Below are 22204 nucleotides of genomic sequence, written 5' to 3' on the forward strand. Positions count from 1 at the left end.
AAGACATGGTCTCTCTAGACTTAAGAACTGTGTTAATATAAATATGAATGGTTGTGTAAAATAACTTAACTTACATATTCACAAGGATATTGGGGAGGAAAATAAGAAACCAATCCCTGCTTTTCATTCAGTGGGGAAGCTTAATATGTCTTCTTACTGAAGACAAATAGGGGAATTGATGGTGTTAAATTCTATTAGATTTTTCAATGTACTTGATTTTTTTTTTTACTTTTCAAAATAGCAGACTAAATTCTCTCGTTCTCTTTAACACAAGCTATGGTAAAAATTCATCAGAACCCTTCAAATCTACTGTGGCTGGCAGTGGGCCAGGCTAAAGAGGAGAGTGACAGGAACACAGTATAAATGAATGGGGCCTGGTGATGTGAAAGGGGGCCCCTGGGGCAAATCCCTGGTGAAGAGTTTGAGCCAGATCCTCCTGACTCAGGGGTTATTGATAGGTAGGTCACAAAAATGGCTCCAGTTCTTCTCTCCTTAAATCCACGCCCTTGCCGTGTAATTTTGCAGTGCCCTCCTCCTCTTGGTCCTACTCTTTGACGCTGCTTTGCTTTGGTCGATGGGACATTAGCAAATACTGCTCAAGAAGAGGCTTGAGCAGTGCCTGCCCACTCATATTTCTGCATTTGCCATGAGGATAACATGGGCAGACTAGCCTCCTAGAGAATGAGACACACAGAGCTGAGCTGAGTTATCCCAGTTGCCCAAGCTAAGGCCAGCCTCTATCAGCCAGTGGCCAGCCGATCCCCAGATATCTGAGCCAGCCTAGCCAACGTCGGCAAAGTGATTAGCTGATCTTAGACTAGTGAGCAGTAAACACTTAAAGTTATGTTACTTAGATTATGTGGTTGTTTGTTTCAAGGGAAATGCTAAATGACACAGCCTCCACCCCCCAAATTTTCTACCTGGACCCTAACCTAGCGGCCCTGGTGATAGGGAAAACTAACTTGGAGCTTATCCAGAATACCGATCAGTAGTAGGGGAAAGTCAGCCAGTGACTTACAGTTGAGCCAGGATGGTTTTCAATGGGACTTCTTCCCATGTGACCAGTTGAGCTTTGACCACATTTGTTATTTTCAATTTCTCCTTCCATCTGGGGACTGAGAAATGTTCTTTCTTTCACGTCCCCTTTTCATTCCTAAGACTTTTCTAAAGAGCTGAAACAAAGAAACACATACAGGAAACTAGAGAGGCAATCATTCATGTTGCTTGTTGTTAGGAACTCCAAGATGTATCCGTGTTCCCCAGAATCTTTTCCAGTGGCCTGTGTTTCAGAAAGCCTATCCACTCTTTTGAGAGAAAGCATTGTTCTCAAAAAACAATAACAAAATGATTACAGTGCTAGTATGCTCACCAAAAGGCAGTTCATTAAGTTATCAATTCTGCCACACGGTTGTCATCAAGTATGTGGTTATAATAGAAGGAACCTTAGAAATCTGTCAGTCTCATCTTTGATTTTATGTAAAAGAAGCATAATCCTAGGAAAGTTAGGTGACTTTGTTCAAAATAAAATAACCTAAGTTGAAACTCACATTCAGGATTTCAGACCCCAGGTCTGATGCCTCTCCCACCATGCTGCTGCGTTTCGGGCAGCAACTCCCAGCCCCTCAGAGAAGAGCCCATACGTATCAGACGGCCTCTCTGGGTACTACCAAGTGTTACCAAATTAAAATTAAGCAGCCTTGTGGCCTACTTATACACAGTGGTTTATTCAAGGAAACACTGATCCGATAACCAAAGAAAAACTTAAAAAGAAACTTAAATCATTATTGAACTATTTCAATAAACATCAAAGGGGGATTCCATTAATAAAACCCAGTGAACTGTCTTCCTCCCTTTATACCCCTCACACATAGCCGCCCCCATTCTCTCCTCCCTCTTTTCAAACTCTCCCAAACTGTGCCCCAATTCCAGCCCACACAGCTGCTTCATTTCTTCCCTCCCTTCTCTTTTGGATCTGTTCCTCTCCCAACGACTCCAGCCCTTTCCAACGAAAACCAGTTGGAATTCTTGACTTCTGCGATTCTGTCTCTACCTAATACCCTTATTTTGTGTAACAGGGTCTTGGGAATCTAGTGGGCAAAATAAAATTCTCCTCAGTGGATGGGAGTGAGAGAGAAGCTATACACACACCAGGATATAAGACCAGGGAGCAGGACTTTGTGTCTGTAACCCTGCTATATACGGATCGCCCAGAAGAGTGATGGTATGTTGTATTAATTAAATGCATAAATATTTGCTAAATAAAGAAATGTCACACATGCAATGAAACCTCCAGGAGGTACAGAAGAACAAAGGCTGTCAAGTTGTATTGTCAGTCACGTGGACACCATTGCAGCAAAGTGGCTGGTGTCAAGGAGAGGATCTTATAATCTAGCAAAGTACATTGTGCCAAAGACGTTAATCCTGTTGATTCCAAGTAATGAAGTCACGTTAGGAGCGAAGGATCATCTTTTCACCACCATGCGGTCTTCCTGGTAATAGGTGAGCACAGGATGGCAGACAAGCCACTGGTTGTTGCCCCTCCTTTTATGGTGTGTATGAAAAGAAAAAGATGTTCCCCCTACTGTAATCTGGGGGGCAAAAGACAGAATTTATCATTTCATGCTCTAATGATCAAAGTTAATAAAGGAAGAATGTGAGGTACAAGCTCTAATTGTCTGGAAATGATTTCCCTATGAAAATGATTACCTCAGCTCTGTTGCAATATCATCATTTTCACATAAAGAAAGAAAGTTGAGAAAATGTTTAAAAATAATTAGATTCCAGGAAAGTTAATTAGGCAAGCACTAATTATATTTTAAGAGGAAGATAATGAATAGTTTTATGACAAGACAAAGTGGAGGGTGGGGGAAAATCACATCAGAAGAAATGCCATGAAATGCTTCAGTGTTTTTAAAGACCAACTTCCCCAAGACATGCTGCCCCCAACTTTCTCACATCGCCATTGTCAATCTCCACAGAGTTGGGAGCACTTCCTAGTAATGTGACATAATGGAATAGAGCCATGACAGATCCATCTCTTTTGTCTAAAGAATATCTCTAAATGACTGAAATGCTACTTCTAAAAGGTTGAATCATTCAATCTCTGCTTTGGATATATTCCCTAATTCATTCCAGTCTGCCTTTAGTCATTTCCTGTTTGTAATCTCAATGATCTGAAAATGTCTTTGCACAGTTTTTTTGTTTTTTTTTTTTTGGTGGTACGTGGGCCTCTCACTGTTGTGGCCTCTCCCGTTGCGGAGCACAGGCTCCGGACGCGCAGGCTCAGCGGCCATGGCTCACGAGCCCAGCCGCTCCGCGGCATGTGGGATCTTCCCGGACCGGGGCACGAACCCGTGTCCCCTGCATCGGCAGGCGGACTCTCAACCACTGCGCCACCAGGGAAGCCCTTTGCACAGTTTTTAAAGTTGTATAATACTAATTGGAGAAAAAAGTAATTATCTTCATTCTCTACTGTCAGGAAAATATAAAGCATAAAGAATGAAAAAACTTTTTACCACAAAGGCATTTTCTGAGATGATTATGTAATAAGCTTACTTGGAAATGTTCCCTTGTCTTTGGCATCTAGCTTTGCTGATAAAAATCTGCATACGATAATTATCATTTACTAAATATTTTTCTCCTTTTCTAGGATAGCTTTTGAGGTTTTACATTTTAACCTTTATTTTCGACAGTTTTGCTAGAAAGTGTCTGGTGTGAGTTTATTTTTATTTACTAGATTTAATATTCAAGCTGTATTCCTATTCTGAGGACTCATGTCTTTCTTCATTTCTGGAAACTCTCAACCATTATCTCTTCAAGTTTTATTTATCCATCATTCCTTCTGTTCTTTTTGTTTGGAATTGCTGTAGATACACACTGTGGACTCTTAATGTAGCTTCCATCTTTCTTTTTCATATTTATTATCTCACTACATCTCTGTGTGGCTTTCTGTGTGAATTATCTGCTCTGTTTCTTTTCACTAATTACTTCCAACTGTGACCAGTCAAAAGTTATTTCTTGCATTGATATTGTCTCAGTGATTATACTTTGGGCAAAGGTGATCAAAAGGTGCAAACTTCCAGTTATATAATAAGTAAGTCCTGGAGATGTAATTCAGCAGGGTGACTATAGTTAATAATACTGTATTGTATATTTGATGCCAGCCCCTGGTGTCAAGCAGTGAAACCAACTCCTGCCTTCCAATCCCTTTTAATGCCTGTTGCTAACGCTCTTGACTCAGAATTGGGAGTCTGGCAAGACCTCTGGCCCTGTGTTATCTTACAGGAAGATTATTTTGTTTGTGAGCATCGTTTTTAGAAGTCTTTTTTTTTTTTTTTTTTTTTTGCTGTACGCGGGCCTCTCACTGCTGTGGCCTCTCCCGCCGCGGAGCACAGGCTCCAGACGTGCAGGCCGAGCAGCCATGGCCCACGGGCCCGGCCGCTCCACGGCACGTGGGATCCTCCCGGACCGGGGCACGAACCCGGGTCCCCTGCATCGGCAGGACTCTCAACCACTGCGCCACCAGGGAAGCCCTAGAAGTCTTTTTTATTGCTTGCTGGGACACTGCTATGCATTTGGAGTGGTGGCCTGGGGAGAGATGTGCTCAAAGCCTGAACATACAGCATAATTTTCACTGGAAGTCAACACGGTTATTTTACAGATGAGGAAATTGATGTGTAGAGAGATTAGGTGATCTTTCCCTAGGAACAGACAGAATTGGAACTAAATGGCAGACCACTGTGTAGTCTTATAATTGAGACTCTTTCCATTACACGGTAATATTTTAAGTTTCTAGCTGGTGCTGGTGTTGACAAAAAATAAATCAGTAGTCAATCTAAGAAAGAAATGGAAAATTTTATTCAAGCCAAACTGAGGCGTATAACCCGGGAGACAGTCTCTCAGAGAACTCTGAGAACGGTTCCAAAGAGGTAAAGGGAGAGGCCAGTACATACGTGATTTTGGCAAATGGGTACGTGCAGTCAGGCACTCATCTTGGTAGAAGATTTTGCTATTTGTGAGGAACAGATATCTTAGTTAATGGTTCAGTGCTTTTCTAAGTATGAGAAGATGCAAGAAGCTGGGATCACACAGTCTTCTCCTGAAAATATCTCAGAGCCAGTTCTGTCAGTTCTCCCAGAACACAAAGTACCTCATCCTGATCTTTGCCCTGAATTCCTTTCAAGGGGTATTACAGGTCAGTGACTGCAGTGGCTGATGACTTGATTCTTATAGAACTGGATGGTGGGCAACATTCTATATTTTACAGTCTTTTTGGTCTTAATTTCAACCAAGGTTTGGGAGGCATTTCGTGACCACTTTGTCCCATGGTGCTAAGATTGCTCATTCCCAGGTCAGGTGAGGACTTCCTTGGTAGGCTAGTCCGTGTGCTGTTACTGGACCTAGGCCCCGTTAAAGTACCCAGAAGCCTCTGGACCACCTGTCTTACTAGTCTGTTATGGTCCAGGAAATGTTTCCCTTTTGTTGCTTCTTCCCATATCTAGAGTTATAATATTACAATCATTGATCTTATAGAGCTGAATATTTGATCAACTGTTTCAAGTCACCTAATTATTAATTTTATCTGAGGCTCAGTCATACATTTAGTAATGCAAGAAACAATCTTGTAAAATGAGCAGAATACAAGTAATATAGCTAGTAACATGAATAAGGTCATAACTAAATATTTAAGCTAAGAACTTACATTCAGTATGGCCCAGTATCACACCAGGTTATCTGACCAGTCTGTTCTGCCCCAATCACTGTCTTTAAGGGAAATGATATATTGGCTGCACCTGTAGGTGGTCTGCATCTATAAGGTGAGTGGTGAGTCATCATGACCCCTTATAAGTTAGAGAAACAAATATTATATTCTAAGGAGTTACACAACTGGCATCAGAAGGAGAAAAATTGATCTTGATGGTTGAGCAGGTATTTCTGCCACCGGGGAATCTGGTTAATGCAGAATGCAGATAGATGCATGAGCACCCTAGAGGGGAGGGAGGAGGCCCAAATGGCCAGAGAAAATTTTTGTTTGAATTCTGCTTGGCATGCCTTAAACTGTGAATTTCTATTTCATCACTGGGCACTGTGCTAAGAGATGTATGTGTGTGCGTAGTGCTCAGGTAGGGCCAGCTTCTGGAAGAAATCTAAAACACGGTTTTCTGATCTTAAAAGAAGCTTATCACTTCATTGGAAATGACAAAACCAGTCGTATAAAACAATTACAGAAGGATTAGAATCAAATTATGGAGTATTGGTTACACAGTGACAGACACTGGGGGGGTAAAAGGCCATCGGTGGAGAGTATTGGAGCAGGCTCTATGGGAAAGTTGACGCTTGAGCAGACCTTTGAAGAAAGGGTAGATTTTAAATGGTCAAGGGGAAGAGGAATGAGGTGGGAGGTGAGAAGGGACTAGAGACCCGACGGAGGTAAAGAAGAGGGAATGGGCAGCTGTAAGCACCGCAGTGAGAGGCGGGAGGGGGCAGCTGAGGAGAGCAGAGCCGACCCTCAGGGAAAGGAGCCCGCCTGGGAGGCACCGAGATGTCCTAGGGATGTGGAGATGCAGAGAACCAGTGAAGAGGGAAGGTTAGTAGACACGATAATTAGTTCCTCCAACGCTGGAGGGAAAGAAGAGAGAGGATCCATTAGGAACTAGGAACACATTTTTATCTGCCAGGTTTATTGTTTGTTTTCATAGTTAGAAACTTATATTGTCCTAGAAGTCTCATAGACTCTAAGTATCTTTACCAGAATAAAGCAGAAATATGCCAACTATTGCTATTTCTAAAACTTACAGACTTTCAGAACTTATAAGTTCATAAGCAGTCAAGAAGCAGAATTAAAGCCTATGGGTCTGGTCGTAGGGCCTCTGAAGCTGTTCTTTTGGGGTTTTTTTGTTTTTCTTTTTAATGCCAAGTCTTGTCTGAGTTCAGTCAGAAAGTCTGTTATTTGTGCAACTATTAAATTCATTCAAACTGCTGGATTTTATAGGATTTTTGGCTGAACTGATCAGATACTGCGGTGTGAAGATAAAGTAAAGCTGGTACCCGCACCAGTTTTACTGAAATTTTACAGAAATGAATGATTGGATTCTATCACTCAACCTTTTATTTTAGGCTACATTATGCAGCAAATATAATCACATTCTTTTTTGCTTTAATATCGTGTAGACATATATTAAAGCAAAATAGAATAATATATATATGTATATACATGCAGAAGAAGATTATATGTATATAATCTTTTTTATTTATTATCCATTGATGGGCACTTAGATGGTCTTTGCATCTTGGCTATTGTGAATGATGCAAAGAAACATGAAAGTAAAGGTACCTCTTCAAGATCCTGATTATATTTCCTTTGGCTGTATACGCAGAAGTAGAATTGGTGGATCCTATGGTAGTTCTGTTTTTATTTTTTTGAGGAACCTCCATACTGTTTTCCACAGTAGCTGAACCAATTTACATTCCCACCAAGAGTGCACAAGCGTTCCCTTTTCTCCACATCCTTGCAAACACTTATCTCTTGTCTTTTTGATGATGGCCATTCTGATAGGTGTGAGGTAATATCTCATTGTGGTTTTGATTTGTATTTCTCTGATGATTAGTAATGTTGAGCACCTTTTGACATACCTGTTGTTCATTTGTATGTCTTCTTTGGCAAAATGTCTATTCAGATCCTCTTCCCATTTTTTAACCAGATTGTTTGTTTTATGCTACTGAGTTGTAAGAGTTTCTGGTATATTTTGGATATTAACCCCTTATTAGACAGATGGTTTGCAAATATTTTCTCCCATTCTGTAGGTTGCCTCTTCATTCTAACTGTTTTTTCTGCTGTGCAGAAGATTTTTCATTCGATGTAGTTCCACTTACTGACTTTTGCTCCTGTTGCTTGTGCTTTTGGAGTCATATCAAAAAAAATCATTGCCGAGACCAATGTCAAGGAACTCTTTCTGTGTTTTTGTCTAGGAGTTTTATTGTTTCAGGTGTTACATTTAAATCTTTAATCCATTTCACGTTAATTTTTGTTGAGTGGTATAAGATGAGGATCCAATTTCATTCTTGGTGCATGTGGCTATCCAGTTTCCCCAACACCATTTATTGAAGACACTATTCTTTCTCTTGAGCATTCCTGGCTCCTTTGTCAAATATTAGTTGACCATATATGCGAGGGTTTATTTCTGGCCTCTCAATTCTGTTCCATTGGTCTATGTGTCTGTTTTTTATGCCATACCATACCATTCTGATTACTGTAGCTTTGTAATATAGTTTGAAATCAGGAAGTGTGATGTCTCCAGCTTTGGTCTTCTTTCTTAGGCTTGCTTTGGTTATTTGAGGTCTTTTGTGGTTCCATACAAATTTTAAGATTGTTTTTTATACCTATATGAAAAATGCTATTGGAATTTTGATATGGATTGCTTTGAATATTAGATGGCTCTGGGTAGTATTGACATTTTAACAATATTAATTCTTCCAAATGATAAACACAGGATATCTTTTCATTTATTTGCACCTTCTTCAATTTCTTTCATCAAAGTCTTACAGTTTTCAGTGTACATATCTTTCACTTCCTTGGTTAAATTTATTCCTAAGTATTTTATTATGTTTGATGCTATTGTAAATGGGATTGATTTCTTTGTTCCTTTTTCATGTATTTTGTTGTTAGAATATAAAAATGCTATATACTATACTATGCTATATACTACAGCGTTTTGCATGTTGATTTTGTATACTGCAACTTTACTGAATTCATTTATTAGTTCTAACAGGTTTTTGGTGGCGTCTTTAGGATTTTCTCTATATAAGATCACATCATCAGCAAATAGAGACAATTTTACTTCTTCCTTTCTGATTTGGAATGAATGAGCAAAATCTTCAGCAAGGAGCACGGCTCTCTGGGGTGCCATCACACCTTTCCCCAACCCATCAAATATTTACAGCATGGGCTTTGATAAGAGACTTCTGCCTTCTGTCAGTCCCTTATTCAGCACTCTGTTCCCCTTTGGTGCTCCAGCAGAGGGCTAAGACCAGTTATTTTCCTTGGCCATTGCTATAGACTGAATGTTTGTGTCCCTCCAAAATTTATATGGTGAAGCTTAATCCCCAACATGTTGACATTTGGAGATTTGGCCTTTGGGAGGTGATTAGGTCACAGGGCAGAGTCCTCCTCATAAATGAGATTACTGCCCTTATAAAAGAGACTACAGAGAGCTGCTTTGCTCCTTCTACCATTGGAGGACACAGGAATAGACATCTGTCTATGAACCAAGAAGCAGGTTCTCACCTGACACTGAATCTACCAGGATCTTGAACTTGGACTTACCAGCCTCTAGAACTGTGAAAAATAAATGTTCGTTGTTTAAGCCACCCAGTCAATAGTATTTTTGTTATAGCAGCCAGAATGGACTGAGGTAACTATCCATTAATGAACATACCAGCACCTATATTATAGGACATGAGGCTCAAACTTCTTGAGAATGTTTTTGAGTGAACTCATTCTTTAAGTGGAACAAACCCACCTTCCTTCCACTTAAAGATCTCCACCAGCCCTTTCTTTGGATGCTGGGAAAGGTCTTTGCCAGCCTAAGGTTATGACTGGGAAAGAAACCTGAGAGCTTCTGATAGAATCTCAGCCATATGCCATGACCGAAAGCTTGCTGGTGCTCAAGGCAAGTAGTTGCCCTCAATGAATCTTAACAAATTACCCTTAAAAGACTAAAGCTTCCCTTCCCCACTCACTTCCACCTCTGTTATCTCCAGAAAGACACTGAGGACTCTTTGGCTAAGAACTTACACAGTCATGGCTGGAGCAGTAACCTCAAAAGTTATCCTCGGGCTTCCCTGGTGGCGCAGTGGTTGAGAGTCCGCCTGCCGACGCAGGGGACACGGGTTCGTGCCCCGGTCCGGGAAGAGCCCACATGCCGCGGAGCGGCTGAGTCCGTGAGCCATGGCCGCTGAGCCTGCGCGTCCGGAGCCTGTGCTCCGCAGCGGGAGAGGCCACAACAGTGAGAGGCCCGCGTACCGCAAAAAAAAAAGTTCTCCTCATATAGCTAAAGGGAGAGTCATGAATTAATATATGTCAGCTTTGGGTCCAGTTTTTATTTTTTCCTTCTTGTGAACTTAGGTTGTCTCAACCCTGGAAACAAATGTTTGCTCTTTGAAGGGTGTGTGGGTACACAGTTAGCTCAACATTTGGACAATGAGGAGAAGTCTGCCTTCTTGGCTTGCCCTGTACTCCTTCCTGGGCTCTCTTCACGCTCCCATGAAGCATTAATCCACACTGAATGACCCAGACTTAGATAAATGTTCTGCTGGGGGCTGCTGTGGACCCCACAGTGAGACCAAACCTGTGGGGAAGGGCCAAGGTTTCCTGAAAGATGACCATTATTTGTATATATGTCCCACATCTTCTTTACCCATTCATCTGTCGATGGACATTTAGGTTGTTTCCATGTTTTGGCTATTGTGAATAGTGCTGCTATGAGCATAGGGATGCATGTATCTTTTTGAATTATAGTTTTTTCTGGTTATATTCCCAGGAGTGGGATTGCTGGGTCATAGGGTAATTCTATTTTCAGTTTTCTGAGGAACCTGCGTACTTTTCTCCATAGTGGCTGCACCAACTTGCATTCCCACCAACAGTGTAGGAGGGTTCCCTTTACTCCACACCCTCTCCAGCATTTGTCATTTGTAGACGTTTTAATGATGGCCATTCTGACAGGTATGAAGTGGTGACTCATTGTAGTTTCGATTAGCATCTCTCTAATATTAGATTAGTGATGTTGAGCATCTTTTTAGTGCCTACTGGCCATCTGTATGTCTTCTTTGGAGAAATGTTTATCAAGGTCTTCTACCCATTTTTCAATTGGGTTGTTTGCTTTTTTGTTGTTGAGTTGTATGAACTGTTTGTATATTTTGGAGATTAAGCCCTTGTCTGTTGCATCATTTGAAAATCGGCCATTGTTGACTCCCTGACTCCCAACTTCTGATATGTATGAGCACAGACATGCTGCTTAGCTTCTATTTGCCTCAGTTTCTTCATCTCTAAGGTGGGTGTCGTGAGAGTACCTACCTCATAGGGTTTGGTGAGGACTAAATTAGTTAAGGTATGGAAAGCATCTAGAAGTACATGGCACATAGAAAGCACTTGATCAGATAGTAATTATGGATACTGATTATCTCTATGTTGGAAGTAAGGGGCACGTAAGAGGAAGGGAACCAGGTTAGGACCTGTGTGTGCCAGTGAGGGAGCTCTCTGTGAGTGGTAGAGTTTCTTGGGTTATGGTCAGCTCTAAGTGAACTATGCTACACTGTAATTTTTCTGAATTACCTACAACACTTCGTTAAACCTGAAATTCCCACACAGTCTGGTACAAGGTAGGGGTGTTCTGGAAAATAAAGTGTCAGGACAGCAGAGGAATCAATCTGTCTGCCCCTGCCCCAGGGGGACTGAGTCAGAGTTCCAGGAGTGAAGGGAGGGGGTCTGGTCCATGAGGGAGCCAGCAGCCTGCAGAGGGGCCCACAATAGTCACAGGCATAGGAGGAGGCCTCAGGGGTCCCAGATTTGCCAGAGGAAACTGTTGGAAGGGGAATGGTTGGAGGGGGTGACGGATGCTTGGGTTACCTGGGAAAGATTTTCTCCATATTTCTTCTGTATTCCTGCCTGCTTGGCCATGTGAGTTCGCAAAGCACCTAAGAGCAAAACCCAGCCCAGGATGAACGTTCTGGTCTTCTCCACGCAGTGAGATGAAAATGACAATTGGCAACTCCTACTTTGACTCCAACTCATCCGGGCACCTGAGAACTACAGGGTTGGTGATGTGGACTGCATCCAGGATCTTGCCCTTCTCTCTCCTTCTCTTTCCCCCACCCCAGTTAGAGAAGTAGTTCATCCATCCAACCATCAGGTAGAACCCTCCAAAGGTCACAGCACAAAAGCAGTTCACAGTGCATCTTTGTTTCCAGCTGCAGCTTTATTTCCACTTCAAAATCTATTTGTAAAAGTCACGGGACTGCCACAAATGCCACATACCATTCAGCAGAAAGCCGAAAAGAAGAGCACAGGTAGATGGACTCAGCTGCCCCACCTCCCCAGTGACTGGGGGAGGACAAGCCAAGCAGATCCTGGAGGTCAGCTGAGTCTTTAGCGGAACAGGAAAGCCCAGGGTCAAGGGGAAAATAACACAGACCCTGCGTGGGGGGCTTCCAGTAAAGGCAGGAAAACACCAGGACATTAAAAAGAAGGCCCTCGGGTCCCTCCCCTTGCCCATGAACACCACACCATTTGTTAGAAAGTTTGCCTACTGTGTCCCCAGTAGCAAAGCACAGATGCAGTTTTACCAGCAGGAGCTCAGAAACACGCTAAGAGCCGAAGGCAAAGCGGTCTGGGGATTAGGGGTTGATTTTCAGCCCAAGACACAAAGCCAGCTCAGACTTCTGAATTTTTCCATCCTTATTCACATCGCAGTGACGCAAAAGAATCTCCCGGAACTTATCAAGGTCCACCCCGCTGATGCTGGGCTGAGGACAATAAAAATAACATGTCAGTAGGCAAGCCAATGGCAGTCCCACCCTTTCATGCCACCCTGCCTCCCCTCCGTGTTTGCTAAGCTTACGGGACACCCTGCCTTCTGAGAGCCCCTCCCTGGAGACAGGCCACGAGGGGGTGATTCTGTCTCCTCATCCCACCAGATGTTGCCAAGGATGAGTTTTCTGCCAACAAGTTCATTTCTCAGCATGTCCCTTCAGGCAAGAGAATGTCTATTCCCACATCACTTCTCTGCAGTTCTAACAGAAAGCCTACCTTTTTCTCAACCATAATAAAGATATTTTGCCTTGGAGCAGAGGATCGTCACCAAAATTCTGTCTCACTACGCTGCTGAGAGAAGGCACATTTATTATCTCCCCGTGGGAGGTTTCTGTGCCTCTAGTTTTTAAAAGGGTTACAATGCATGAAAATCTGAAGAATTACGTTGTTGAGCTAGATAGGCCCCATCACATTTATTCCAAGGGACTGTTTCACGGGCTAAGAAGGAATTGTGAATCAGGTCAGCTAGGAAAATATTCTAAACTCAAAGGCCTGCAAAAGTGCGCAATGCCGGAGCTAAGTGATTCTCCCTCGGTTATTTTATTTAATCCTCGCGGTAACTTTGCAAAGTGAATGATTATGCCTCGTTTACAGATTAGGACACGCAGGCGCAGAAAGAGCTGAGACATCTTGCGAAGCTAGAAAGTGGCAACAGCATTTTTGATCCCAAGTCTTTTGTCTCCAGTTAAGTTCATTTCACCAGTTCTCTCTGCTCTCAGGGCAAAATCGCTGGCCTAAGGAAGCTGTAGGAATGGTGACGAATCTAAATTTAAAAGTCAGTGTCTGGAGAGAAAGGAAAAAATCATATTTCCAAACCCCTTGATTGTGGACTAGTTATGAGTGAGCAGCAGAGGCTCACTCTGCAAGATTTGATTTCAGGAACCCTTGGAAGCAGCCCTTATCACCCAACCCCACCCCAAGGTTTCCTCACTTCCGAAGAAAGCTCTAGAAAACCTGCAGTAGGAAACAAAACCTTTCATTCTGCAACTAGACAGCCATATTAAGACAAGCTAATTTGCAATGTCCCACAGGGTAAATGACTGACACGAAATCTACCCCTGATAGCAGGTGTTAACAGAGCGAAGGAGGGGAGAGAACAGCAGGAACGGGGAGCCATAAAGCAGAGCCAGAAGAAAAAACGCCGAAGCGGGGCAGGATTCTGGGAGATATCAGGAGGTGAAACAGCCTGGGGCCAGAAGCTAAACTTGGCGAACTTCACTCCTCTGCCGAGAATCCCTGAGTGATTGGACTAAGAGGCTAACACCGTAACACATTGTCAATAGGTTCTCTTGTCGGGGCTCTAGAAGATAGCTCCCTGGGTGTCAGTGCCAGGCAGGTATAGATGTGGCCTGAGGAAAAGGGGCCTAGAGGTCCTGAACACAGCAAGCTACACTCTGTGGCTCTGTATTACAGGCTCATTTGTTGTACGGTTACAAGTGGAGATATTTGGTTTTCAGTATCCTCAAACCACTTTTGCTAAATCCTTTCTGCAGCAAGTGACACCCTGCCCCAGGATCCTTCTAGTAAATTCCCACACTTAGAAAAGACTTGGGTGGTAGTCATGTACATACTAGCATATATCAATTTGCCAAGGCATTTATGCAATACCAAACTATTCTAAGCTCTTTTTTTAATTTTTTCTAATTTGTTTCCTTTAAGTGAGTAGAAATATCTTAGATTGTGTGCAGGCATGTGTTGGGGAAGCAGTTGTGGGTATGAATGTGGGTGTGTGTGTAAAGGAAGTTTCTTTGGATCTTTTGAGTTATGGGTTTTGGGTTTTGTGGGGGGGTTAATTAATTAATTTTTGGCTGCATTGGGTCTTTTTTGCTGCACGCGGGCTTTTCTCTAGTTGCGGCGAGTGGAGGCTACTCCTTGTTGCGGTGGGTGTGCTTCTCATTGTGGTGGCTTCTCTTGTTGCAGAGCACGGGATCTAGGCATGTGGGCTTCAGTAGTTGTGGCACGAGGGCTCAGTAGTTGTGGCTCGCAGGCTCTAGTGCGCAGGCTCAGTGTTTGTGGTGCATGGGCTTAGTTGCTCCGCAGCATGTGAGATCTTTCCGGACCAGGACTCGAACCCACGACCCCTGCATTGGCAGGCTAATTCCCAACCACTGCACCACCAGGGAAGCCCTTGAGTTATGTTTTTAATGCTTGACAAATCACCAGGAGTCAGGAGGACTGAATGCCACTGCTAAAAAAAAAAAAGGCTTGGATCACAGAAGACAAATCATTTGAAACCACTGAGGGCTTCCATTTTAATAGCAAGTTGCCAATATAAATGTATGAAGGTTCCTGATCTAAGGGCTCTATGAGTCCCCTCTTGCCAACCATCTTCTGGTCAACAACAGAGAAAATCAGATGGTGTACCTAGCAGGGAAAAGAATAAACTTTTGGAGGCCTGGGGGCAGGACCTCTCATCATCTCCAGGCAGACACCCTGGTCATCTCTGGCATCCCTTTTATTTGGCTTCCAACATTTTTGTTCACATTGCTACTTCTCCTTGGTGGGTGCTTGTTATCTTCGATGTCTTGCCTTCCCACTTTCTAGTTTAGGTTGTAGATTCTTGTGTTGATTTTCTTGCTGTGCTAAGTGAGCTACAGGCTTTCAAAGACTCTGGTGTAGAAATTATGGTGTCTGCTCCCTTAGGGACTTGCTATCTGATCACACTGTTGGAGGACAGCCTTGGGTAGCCTTTTCCAGAGGTTAAAGAAAAGGGTGGGTGTTCTGGTAACCAAATAGTTTTGTTAACACAGATTCAACATATGCATCGTATATGACTGTACAAGAATTAAAAGGCTATAAAAGAAGCTTACTTCAGGGTTATTATTGCAAACATCGGGGATCCTGACCAGGACTGTATGTTTAGAAACTGAACCAGCTCCCTGCTGACCCCATGGCATGCTCTGATAGTTGCTTTTAAAATAAATCCCAGATACTAGTTTAATTGTCCTGTGGCCCTTTCTTATAAGATGAAAATAAAATAAGTCACAGGAGACGGCTCTACTTTATGAAGCTGAGAAATGTCAGATCCTCAGTGGTCTCAATGACCCAGTGGTCATACTTCTACATCTTTCAAATTGTATGTGAATATATATTTAAGCATCCTGGAAGACTAGAAAGATCCAATAAAGATAGGCACCCTCAATCATCTGGCTTCAGGGGAGAACATTAGTAACTAATTACTGTGTACATACTTTTTAGCTCAACAGATCAGCCTCCTATAAACTGCTTTTGTATTCCTGACCACAGTCTGACCCAATCCTTAGAAACCAGCTGTCTCAAATTGTCTGGTACTGACATGGAGAAGTGCTTTTTTGTTGCCCCAGTAGCCCCACAGAAATAGAAAGACAAGAACAAAAGTGGTGGGGATCCTCTGATTTCCCATAGAGGTGATATAAGTCCATCAAAGAGTGAGGCGGATTTGTGCCTCCAGCTCAGGTTTTTAGATGGTCATGAATTTTTCCCTTTAATTTTCTCTAGAAAAATATCTTCTCTGCTCCGTTGCTGGTTTAGGTTTTACTTCCATCATCTCCCATTAACCTTTGGAAGCCATTGCCAAACCCAGAGACAGTTGAAAGATAATTGAAAGGACCTGAAGCCTCTGGGCTCTACACTCAGGCAATCAGGGGCCCTGGCTCCACAGCAAAGAGGAGGCCACACAGCTCTGGAAAACAGGTTCCCCATCCCATTTATTCTATCAAAAGCAAATTAAAACTTCAGTTAGGCAAGGCCTTCTGCTGTGCACCTTTAATGTCCCATAGATAATTGCTCACTTTCTATTAGAGAAGTCATTCTGGCATTAAATAGGTAATGAGTGGAATGGGATTTTAATTTAGCAAGCAGTGTGAAAGGCAATATCACCCCAACACCCAGCAACTATTCTGACTGTGCCAATGTTGGTGAAATCTCCAACAGGAGCACCACGTGAAGGGGACAAAGCAGTGGCAAGGGGCCAGTTGGGATGGGACTAATGAGAGTTAGGCATCCTGATAAGAGACATCTCATCCATGCCTGCTTAACTGCAGTATGTAAACTTCCTGGAGATTTACGCAAAAATCGGTATCTGGGCATTTTTCCACGGCAAAACTCCATAGTTTGTTTTTTTTTTAAACATCTTTATTGGGGTATAATTGCTTTACAATGGTGTGTTAGTTTCTGCTTTATAACAAAGTGAATCAGTTATACATATACGTATGTTCCCATATCTCTTCCCTCTTGCGTCTCCCTCCCTCCGCAAAACTCCATAGTTTTAATCAGATTTTTCAAAAAGGTCTGAGACTCCAAAAACCGTTACTAATTGTTGCTACTCAAATTTATTGCCATCTGGGCCAATCAGGAAATGACGATTATGTCCTATACAAACCTCAAAAGAAATCCCTAAGGATATGAGACTATGAAATTCAGTGTCTATACAGTCTCATAGAAAAACACCCACACAGGAGTTGGAAGGTATCTGTTTAACTGGATCGTGCAGCCAGTCAGTACAATTCATCAGGATCTCAAAGGAGATTGCTTTTTTTAAACATTGTTTACCCTACGTGAAACAGCTCTGTGATGTAGATATGATCTAACTATCATCAGTCCCAATCACTGCCTTGCTAGGCGAAACAGCCATCTTAGGCTAGGTGTTAGAGCAGCCCCTTGGTGTTAAAAAAAAAAAAAAAAAAAAAAGAGAGAGAGAGAGAGAATCCCAAGTATGGGATTTATTACATGAAATTATAAGTTTTAGTTATTCTAATAACCAAGTCCACAGGAGAAGGACTTTCTGTAATCAAAAACTAAAGCAGCAAGATATATAGTGGCACTGTGCTCCTTTGGTAAAATAGATGACATTCAAATGATGGTAACAAGAAGCTTCTATGGGGGCTTCACTTAATTGAAACTACAAATGATCTTAAGAGAGAAGAGAGATTTTTTGGGCTTCAAAGTTTGAAAGCTCAAAGTTTGTTAAACAGACTACATCCCTAGATTTTCTCCAGCATTAATCTTTGGCCCTACTGATTCCCCAAAATAAACAGTGGAGTCAAAACGGCAACCCCAGTCCATGATGGGGCTGATCTGCACAGCCTCGTGAAGTTACCTGGACAAGCTCCATCATGTCTTTGACAAACCCATCCACTTCTGGGCCTTCTAGGGCTCCAGTTTTACTCTGAAAAATAAAAGATCCAATCAACCAAATATCGTTTTCTTAAGTCGGAAAGCTTAAAGAATAAATTATACAAATAGACCACATCTTTTGTGACTGCGAACAAGTTTGGAAATGGCATGTTCCAACTTATGGTCTCTGTGCAGGATGTGAACGTGCCACATAAATCAGAAGCACGCACTGGAAATAACTCCCTCCATTTAACCAAATGGGAAGCAGTAGTTTTGAGTTCCTTGGCTCTTACAAATAGCATTACTATGACACGTACCGACTTTATTTGCTTCCCAAATACTAGGACTCAGTTCAGACTAGTGCTAATTGAACATCCACTGATCCTTTGAAGGCTAGATTGACATTTTTAAATTTTGCTTTATGATTTAGCAATGATTTAATGAGTCTCAAAACACATTTTAAATTCAAGAGAGACTAGATTGAGTGAGCATATTAGAATTACTATATGGTTCATGCATAAAATCTTTTATTTTTTCTACCCATTTTATAAGAATGCATATAAAATACAATACATATTAACATATTTCAGTTTCTTCTCTAAAGTTCCAGTTAATGATAAGTCATCCATTCTCCTCAAGTTTTTCTAATCCTGAACCTTTAACATATTATAAAAACTCATTCCCTTCGTGTATTTACCAGACACTAATACAGTACTTGCCATATGCCAGGAACTCCTCGAAAAGCTTACGAACATGAATTCATTTAATTCTCATATAACAAGCCCATGAGGTAGGTATTATCATTATCCCCATCACCCTAATTTTATAGATAAGGAAAATGAGGCACAGGGAGGTTAAGAAATTTGCCCAAGGTCACACAGCTCATGAGCCGTGATTCAAACCCAGGTAATTGGTCACAGAGTCCTATATACTTAAACAGTTTGCTAGACTGCCTCTTCCAGGTGATTTTCTTTTCTGCTCAGAATATGACACACAGATATCCAGTCTGATTAGTTTCAGGATCTCTTACGACCTTTCTCAACTTTCTTTTTGTTTTCCTTGCTCCGTGCATTATCCCACCTTGTCCTGAAGAAATTCAACCTCTTTGCCATACTTCCTTCTTTAGAATTATTATTTTCTCCCCTCTAAAGAAGGACCAAATAATAGTCTTATAAGAGAAATAGATTTTGTGCCAAATATGTCTGACTTTCCCCCTATTTCTTTAGGTTGGTTGTGTTTTTTTTATTTGACTGTTTGCTTTTGTGTTTGAGCATACTATGATAGATAGAGACCAAGAAGGAGAAACTTTCTTTTAGCTTGGTTACAAGGAGCAAAAAAATAATAATAGGGCTTCCCTGGTGGCGCAGCGGTTGAGAGTCTGCCTGCCGATGCAAGAGACACAGGTTCGTGCCCCGGTCCTGGAAGATCCCACATGCCGCGGAGTGGCTGGGCCCGTGAGCCATGGCCGCTGAACCTGCACGTCCGGAGCCTGTGCTCCGCAACGGGAGAGGCCACAACAGGGAGAGGCCCGCGTACCGCAAAAATAATAATAATAATGTTATTTTATTCTCTTCTCCACCATAAGTACTACTCCTATGTCTGTTTTTACTTAGTTCTCAGAAGTTTCATAGAGAAGCTGGGTACCTTGACATAGCAACACACATGTGCGATTGCTGTTCGTTGTATAAGTTTAGGGTCTGTAAGTAGGATGACCCCACATAAGGGCTAAAAAGGCTTCCTACCTAAAGATGACCAGCACAATATATTGAAAAGGCACACTTACGACATCATAGTGAGCAAAGATTTTCTCAAAGTCCCTCTTTCTTTCTTCAGTGGAACAAGCCTGTATATGGAGAAAGCATCATGTCAATCAGCAGTGTGAAACTTGTACAATTCTTCCACGGTCTTAGACAACTTTTATAAACTTTGAGTCAACAGTTCCTCATCCCTTAATTCTGACACTGAGCCTTATCAGTCTCTAGATAAATTAAAGGCAATACAATTAGATACCTTTCTTCCCTCCCTCTCAAATCTGTAAAGCAACATGAATGATACAAATCCACCTAGAGAAATGCCACCACTTACATCCATTTTAAATTGGAGAAGGAAGTTTTCCTGAAGAGCCAGAATCCTAAATGGGGGGAAAAAATTCAAAAAACGTTATCCACATGATATCTATCACCTCTCAATTACAAGTAGATTTATAACTCTGGTGTGAGGAAAAGGGCAGGCAACTTCCAGGTTATTCTGCAGAATAGGGTAGGTGCTTAAAAAATAGGAATTTGTACAATATAAAAACAAAAAGAGGGCTTCCCTGGTGGCGCAGTGGTTGAGAGTCCGCCTGCCGATGCAGGGGACACGGGTTCGTGCCCCGGTCTGGGAAGATCCCACATGCCGCGGAGCGGCTGGGCCCGTGAGCCATGGCCGCTGAGCCTGCGCGTCCGGAGCCTGTGCTCCACAACGGGAGAGGCCACAGCAGTGAGAGGCCCGCGTAATGCCAAAAAAAAAAAACAAAAAAAACAAAAAGACAGGAAGGACTTTCACAAGGATTAGTAGTCACCATAGACAGACATCTAAAAATTCCAGCAAGGTTGCAGGTACACGATCAATATGCAAAATTCAGTTGCATTTCGATATACTAGTAATGGCCAATCCAAAAAAGAAATTAAGAATACCATTCCAGGGCTTCCCTGGTGGCTCAGTGGTTGAGAGTCCACCTGCCGATGCAGGGGACGCGGGTTCGTGCCCCGGTCTGGGAAGATCCCACATGCCGCAGAGCGGCTGGGACCGTGAACCATGGCTGCTGAGCCTGCGCGTCCGGAGCCTGTGCTCCGCGACGGGAGAGGCCACAACAGTGAAAGGCCCGCGTACCGAAAAAAAAAAAAAAAAAAAAAACCATTCCATTTACAACAGTATCAAAAAGAATAAAATACTTAGGAATAAATATGGCAAAAGAGACCTAAGACTTATAGACTGAAAACTATAAAACGATGTTGAAGAAAAACAGAGAAGAATTAAATAATAGTATTAAGGACATCCTGTGATCATGAGTTAGAAGACTTAATATTTTTAAGATGGCAATGCTCCTCAAATTTATCTACAGATCCAACACAGTTCCTATAAAAATCCCAGTTGCCTGTTTTTGCAGAAATTGGTAATCTGATAATTGATGATCTGCAATTAATGTGGAAATGCAAGGGATTCAGAATAACCATATCTATACTTTTTAAAAGGGAAAATTACATAGTATATAAATTATACTCAATAAAAAATTATGTATTTCTCTTTCCTGCATAACTACAATTATACTTCAGTGGAATAGAATCAGTTTCAAAAGACTGAAGCATTGGATTTGTGTCGACTTTATAATCATGGGTATATAGAGAGAAAGGCAGAAAAAAATATCATACAACAATTTGGAAAGTTTTACTCCTTTGGATGCCCAGGGTAGAGAGAATTAAGTTGAGCCAAATAGAGGGTAGAATACCCTGAGACCCTGCAAGGAATACTGTCCTCATCTCTTTGCTGGTACCAAGCCGTCTAAAGTATGTTGCCAGTCAGAGGACATATACTCTAGAGGTGATTGTCTAGGAGTAATCGGGCTACATTTCACAACTGGGGGCAGAGAAAGAAGATTCCCATGTGTAAATGTTTTAAGAGCTTTTTGTCATTGAATTCGTTTCTTATTGCTGCTATAACAAATTACCGCCAACTTAGTGGCTTAAAACAACACAAATTAATATCTTATAGTACTGGAACTCAGAAGTCTGAAGTGGATCTCACTGGTGTTTCAAGGTGTTGACAGGGCTGTATTCCTTATGGAGGCTCTAGGCGGGAATCTGTTTTCCTGCCCTTTTCAGCTTCTAGAAGCTGCCTGCATTCTTTGGCTTGTGGCCCCTTCCTCTGCTTCAAAGCCAGCAATATAACATCTTCAAATTTCTCTGTGATTCTGATCTTCTGCCTCCTCCTTCCATGTTTAAGGGACCCTTGTCATCACACTGCACCTACCCAGGTACTCCAGAATGATCTCTTTATTTTAAGGTTTTTAATTAGTGACCTTAATTCTATCTGCAACCTTAGTTACCTTTGCCATATAACATAAAATATTCACTGGTCCTGGGAATTAGGACATGAACACCTTTGTTCTACTTACCCCAATTGTCATTTTCAAATTCCATAGCTAATTGGTTTTAAAATAATGTAGCAACTGTCTTATTGCTTTGCATCTCTGTTCAATGCCACTTAACCCTTTCTTCAGTCCAGAACTATTCACTGAATCCTCCCATGTACATAACACTCCGCTGCGTGAGAAGCTATTCAGGAGATTAAGGCATAGTCCCTACCAGCTAGGCAGGACTATAGTAGAGGGTGTTTGTAAATCTGCAGGGGAGCTTTTTGTTTATCACAGGGATAGAATGGCCATGACTAGTGCTCTGCTTCACTGTCCAGTGTACAATTGCCATCCAGCCTGACCCTGAGGAACCTGGTATTATAGTTGCTCCCTCTAAGGGTTCTATCCATGTA

The 22204-nt window shown here is 42.1% G+C and overlaps 2 protein-coding genes across 2 annotated transcripts in view; one reads left to right on the top strand and one right to left on the bottom strand.

The window, feature by feature from the left end:
- Positions 1–22204, top strand: part of SLC17A1 (solute carrier family 17 member 1) — a 212627-nt gene that overhangs the window by 142431 nt on the left and 47992 nt on the right. The gene's annotated exons all lie outside the window — the stretch shown is intronic.
- Positions 11615–22204, bottom strand: part of SCGN (secretagogin, EF-hand calcium binding protein) — a 34946-nt gene continuing 24356 nt past the window's right edge. The window contains exons 6-9 of the mRNA XM_082848482.1: positions 19766–19811; positions 19464–19523; positions 17664–17732; positions 11615–12519 (exon numbers count right to left, since the gene is read on the bottom strand). Coding sequence (XP_082704608.1) covers positions 12391–12519; positions 17664–17732; positions 19464–19523; positions 19766–19811 — 304 coding nt within the window. The 3' untranslated portion in view covers positions 11615–12390. The remainder of the gene's footprint in view (positions 12520–17663; positions 17733–19463; positions 19524–19765; positions 19812–22204) is intronic.

Source organism: Leucopleurus acutus, assembly GCF_964270905.1.
Source record: "Leucopleurus acutus genome assembly, chromosome: 10".
Classification (NCBI taxonomy): Eukaryota; Metazoa; Chordata; class Mammalia; order Artiodactyla; family Delphinidae; genus Leucopleurus; species Leucopleurus acutus.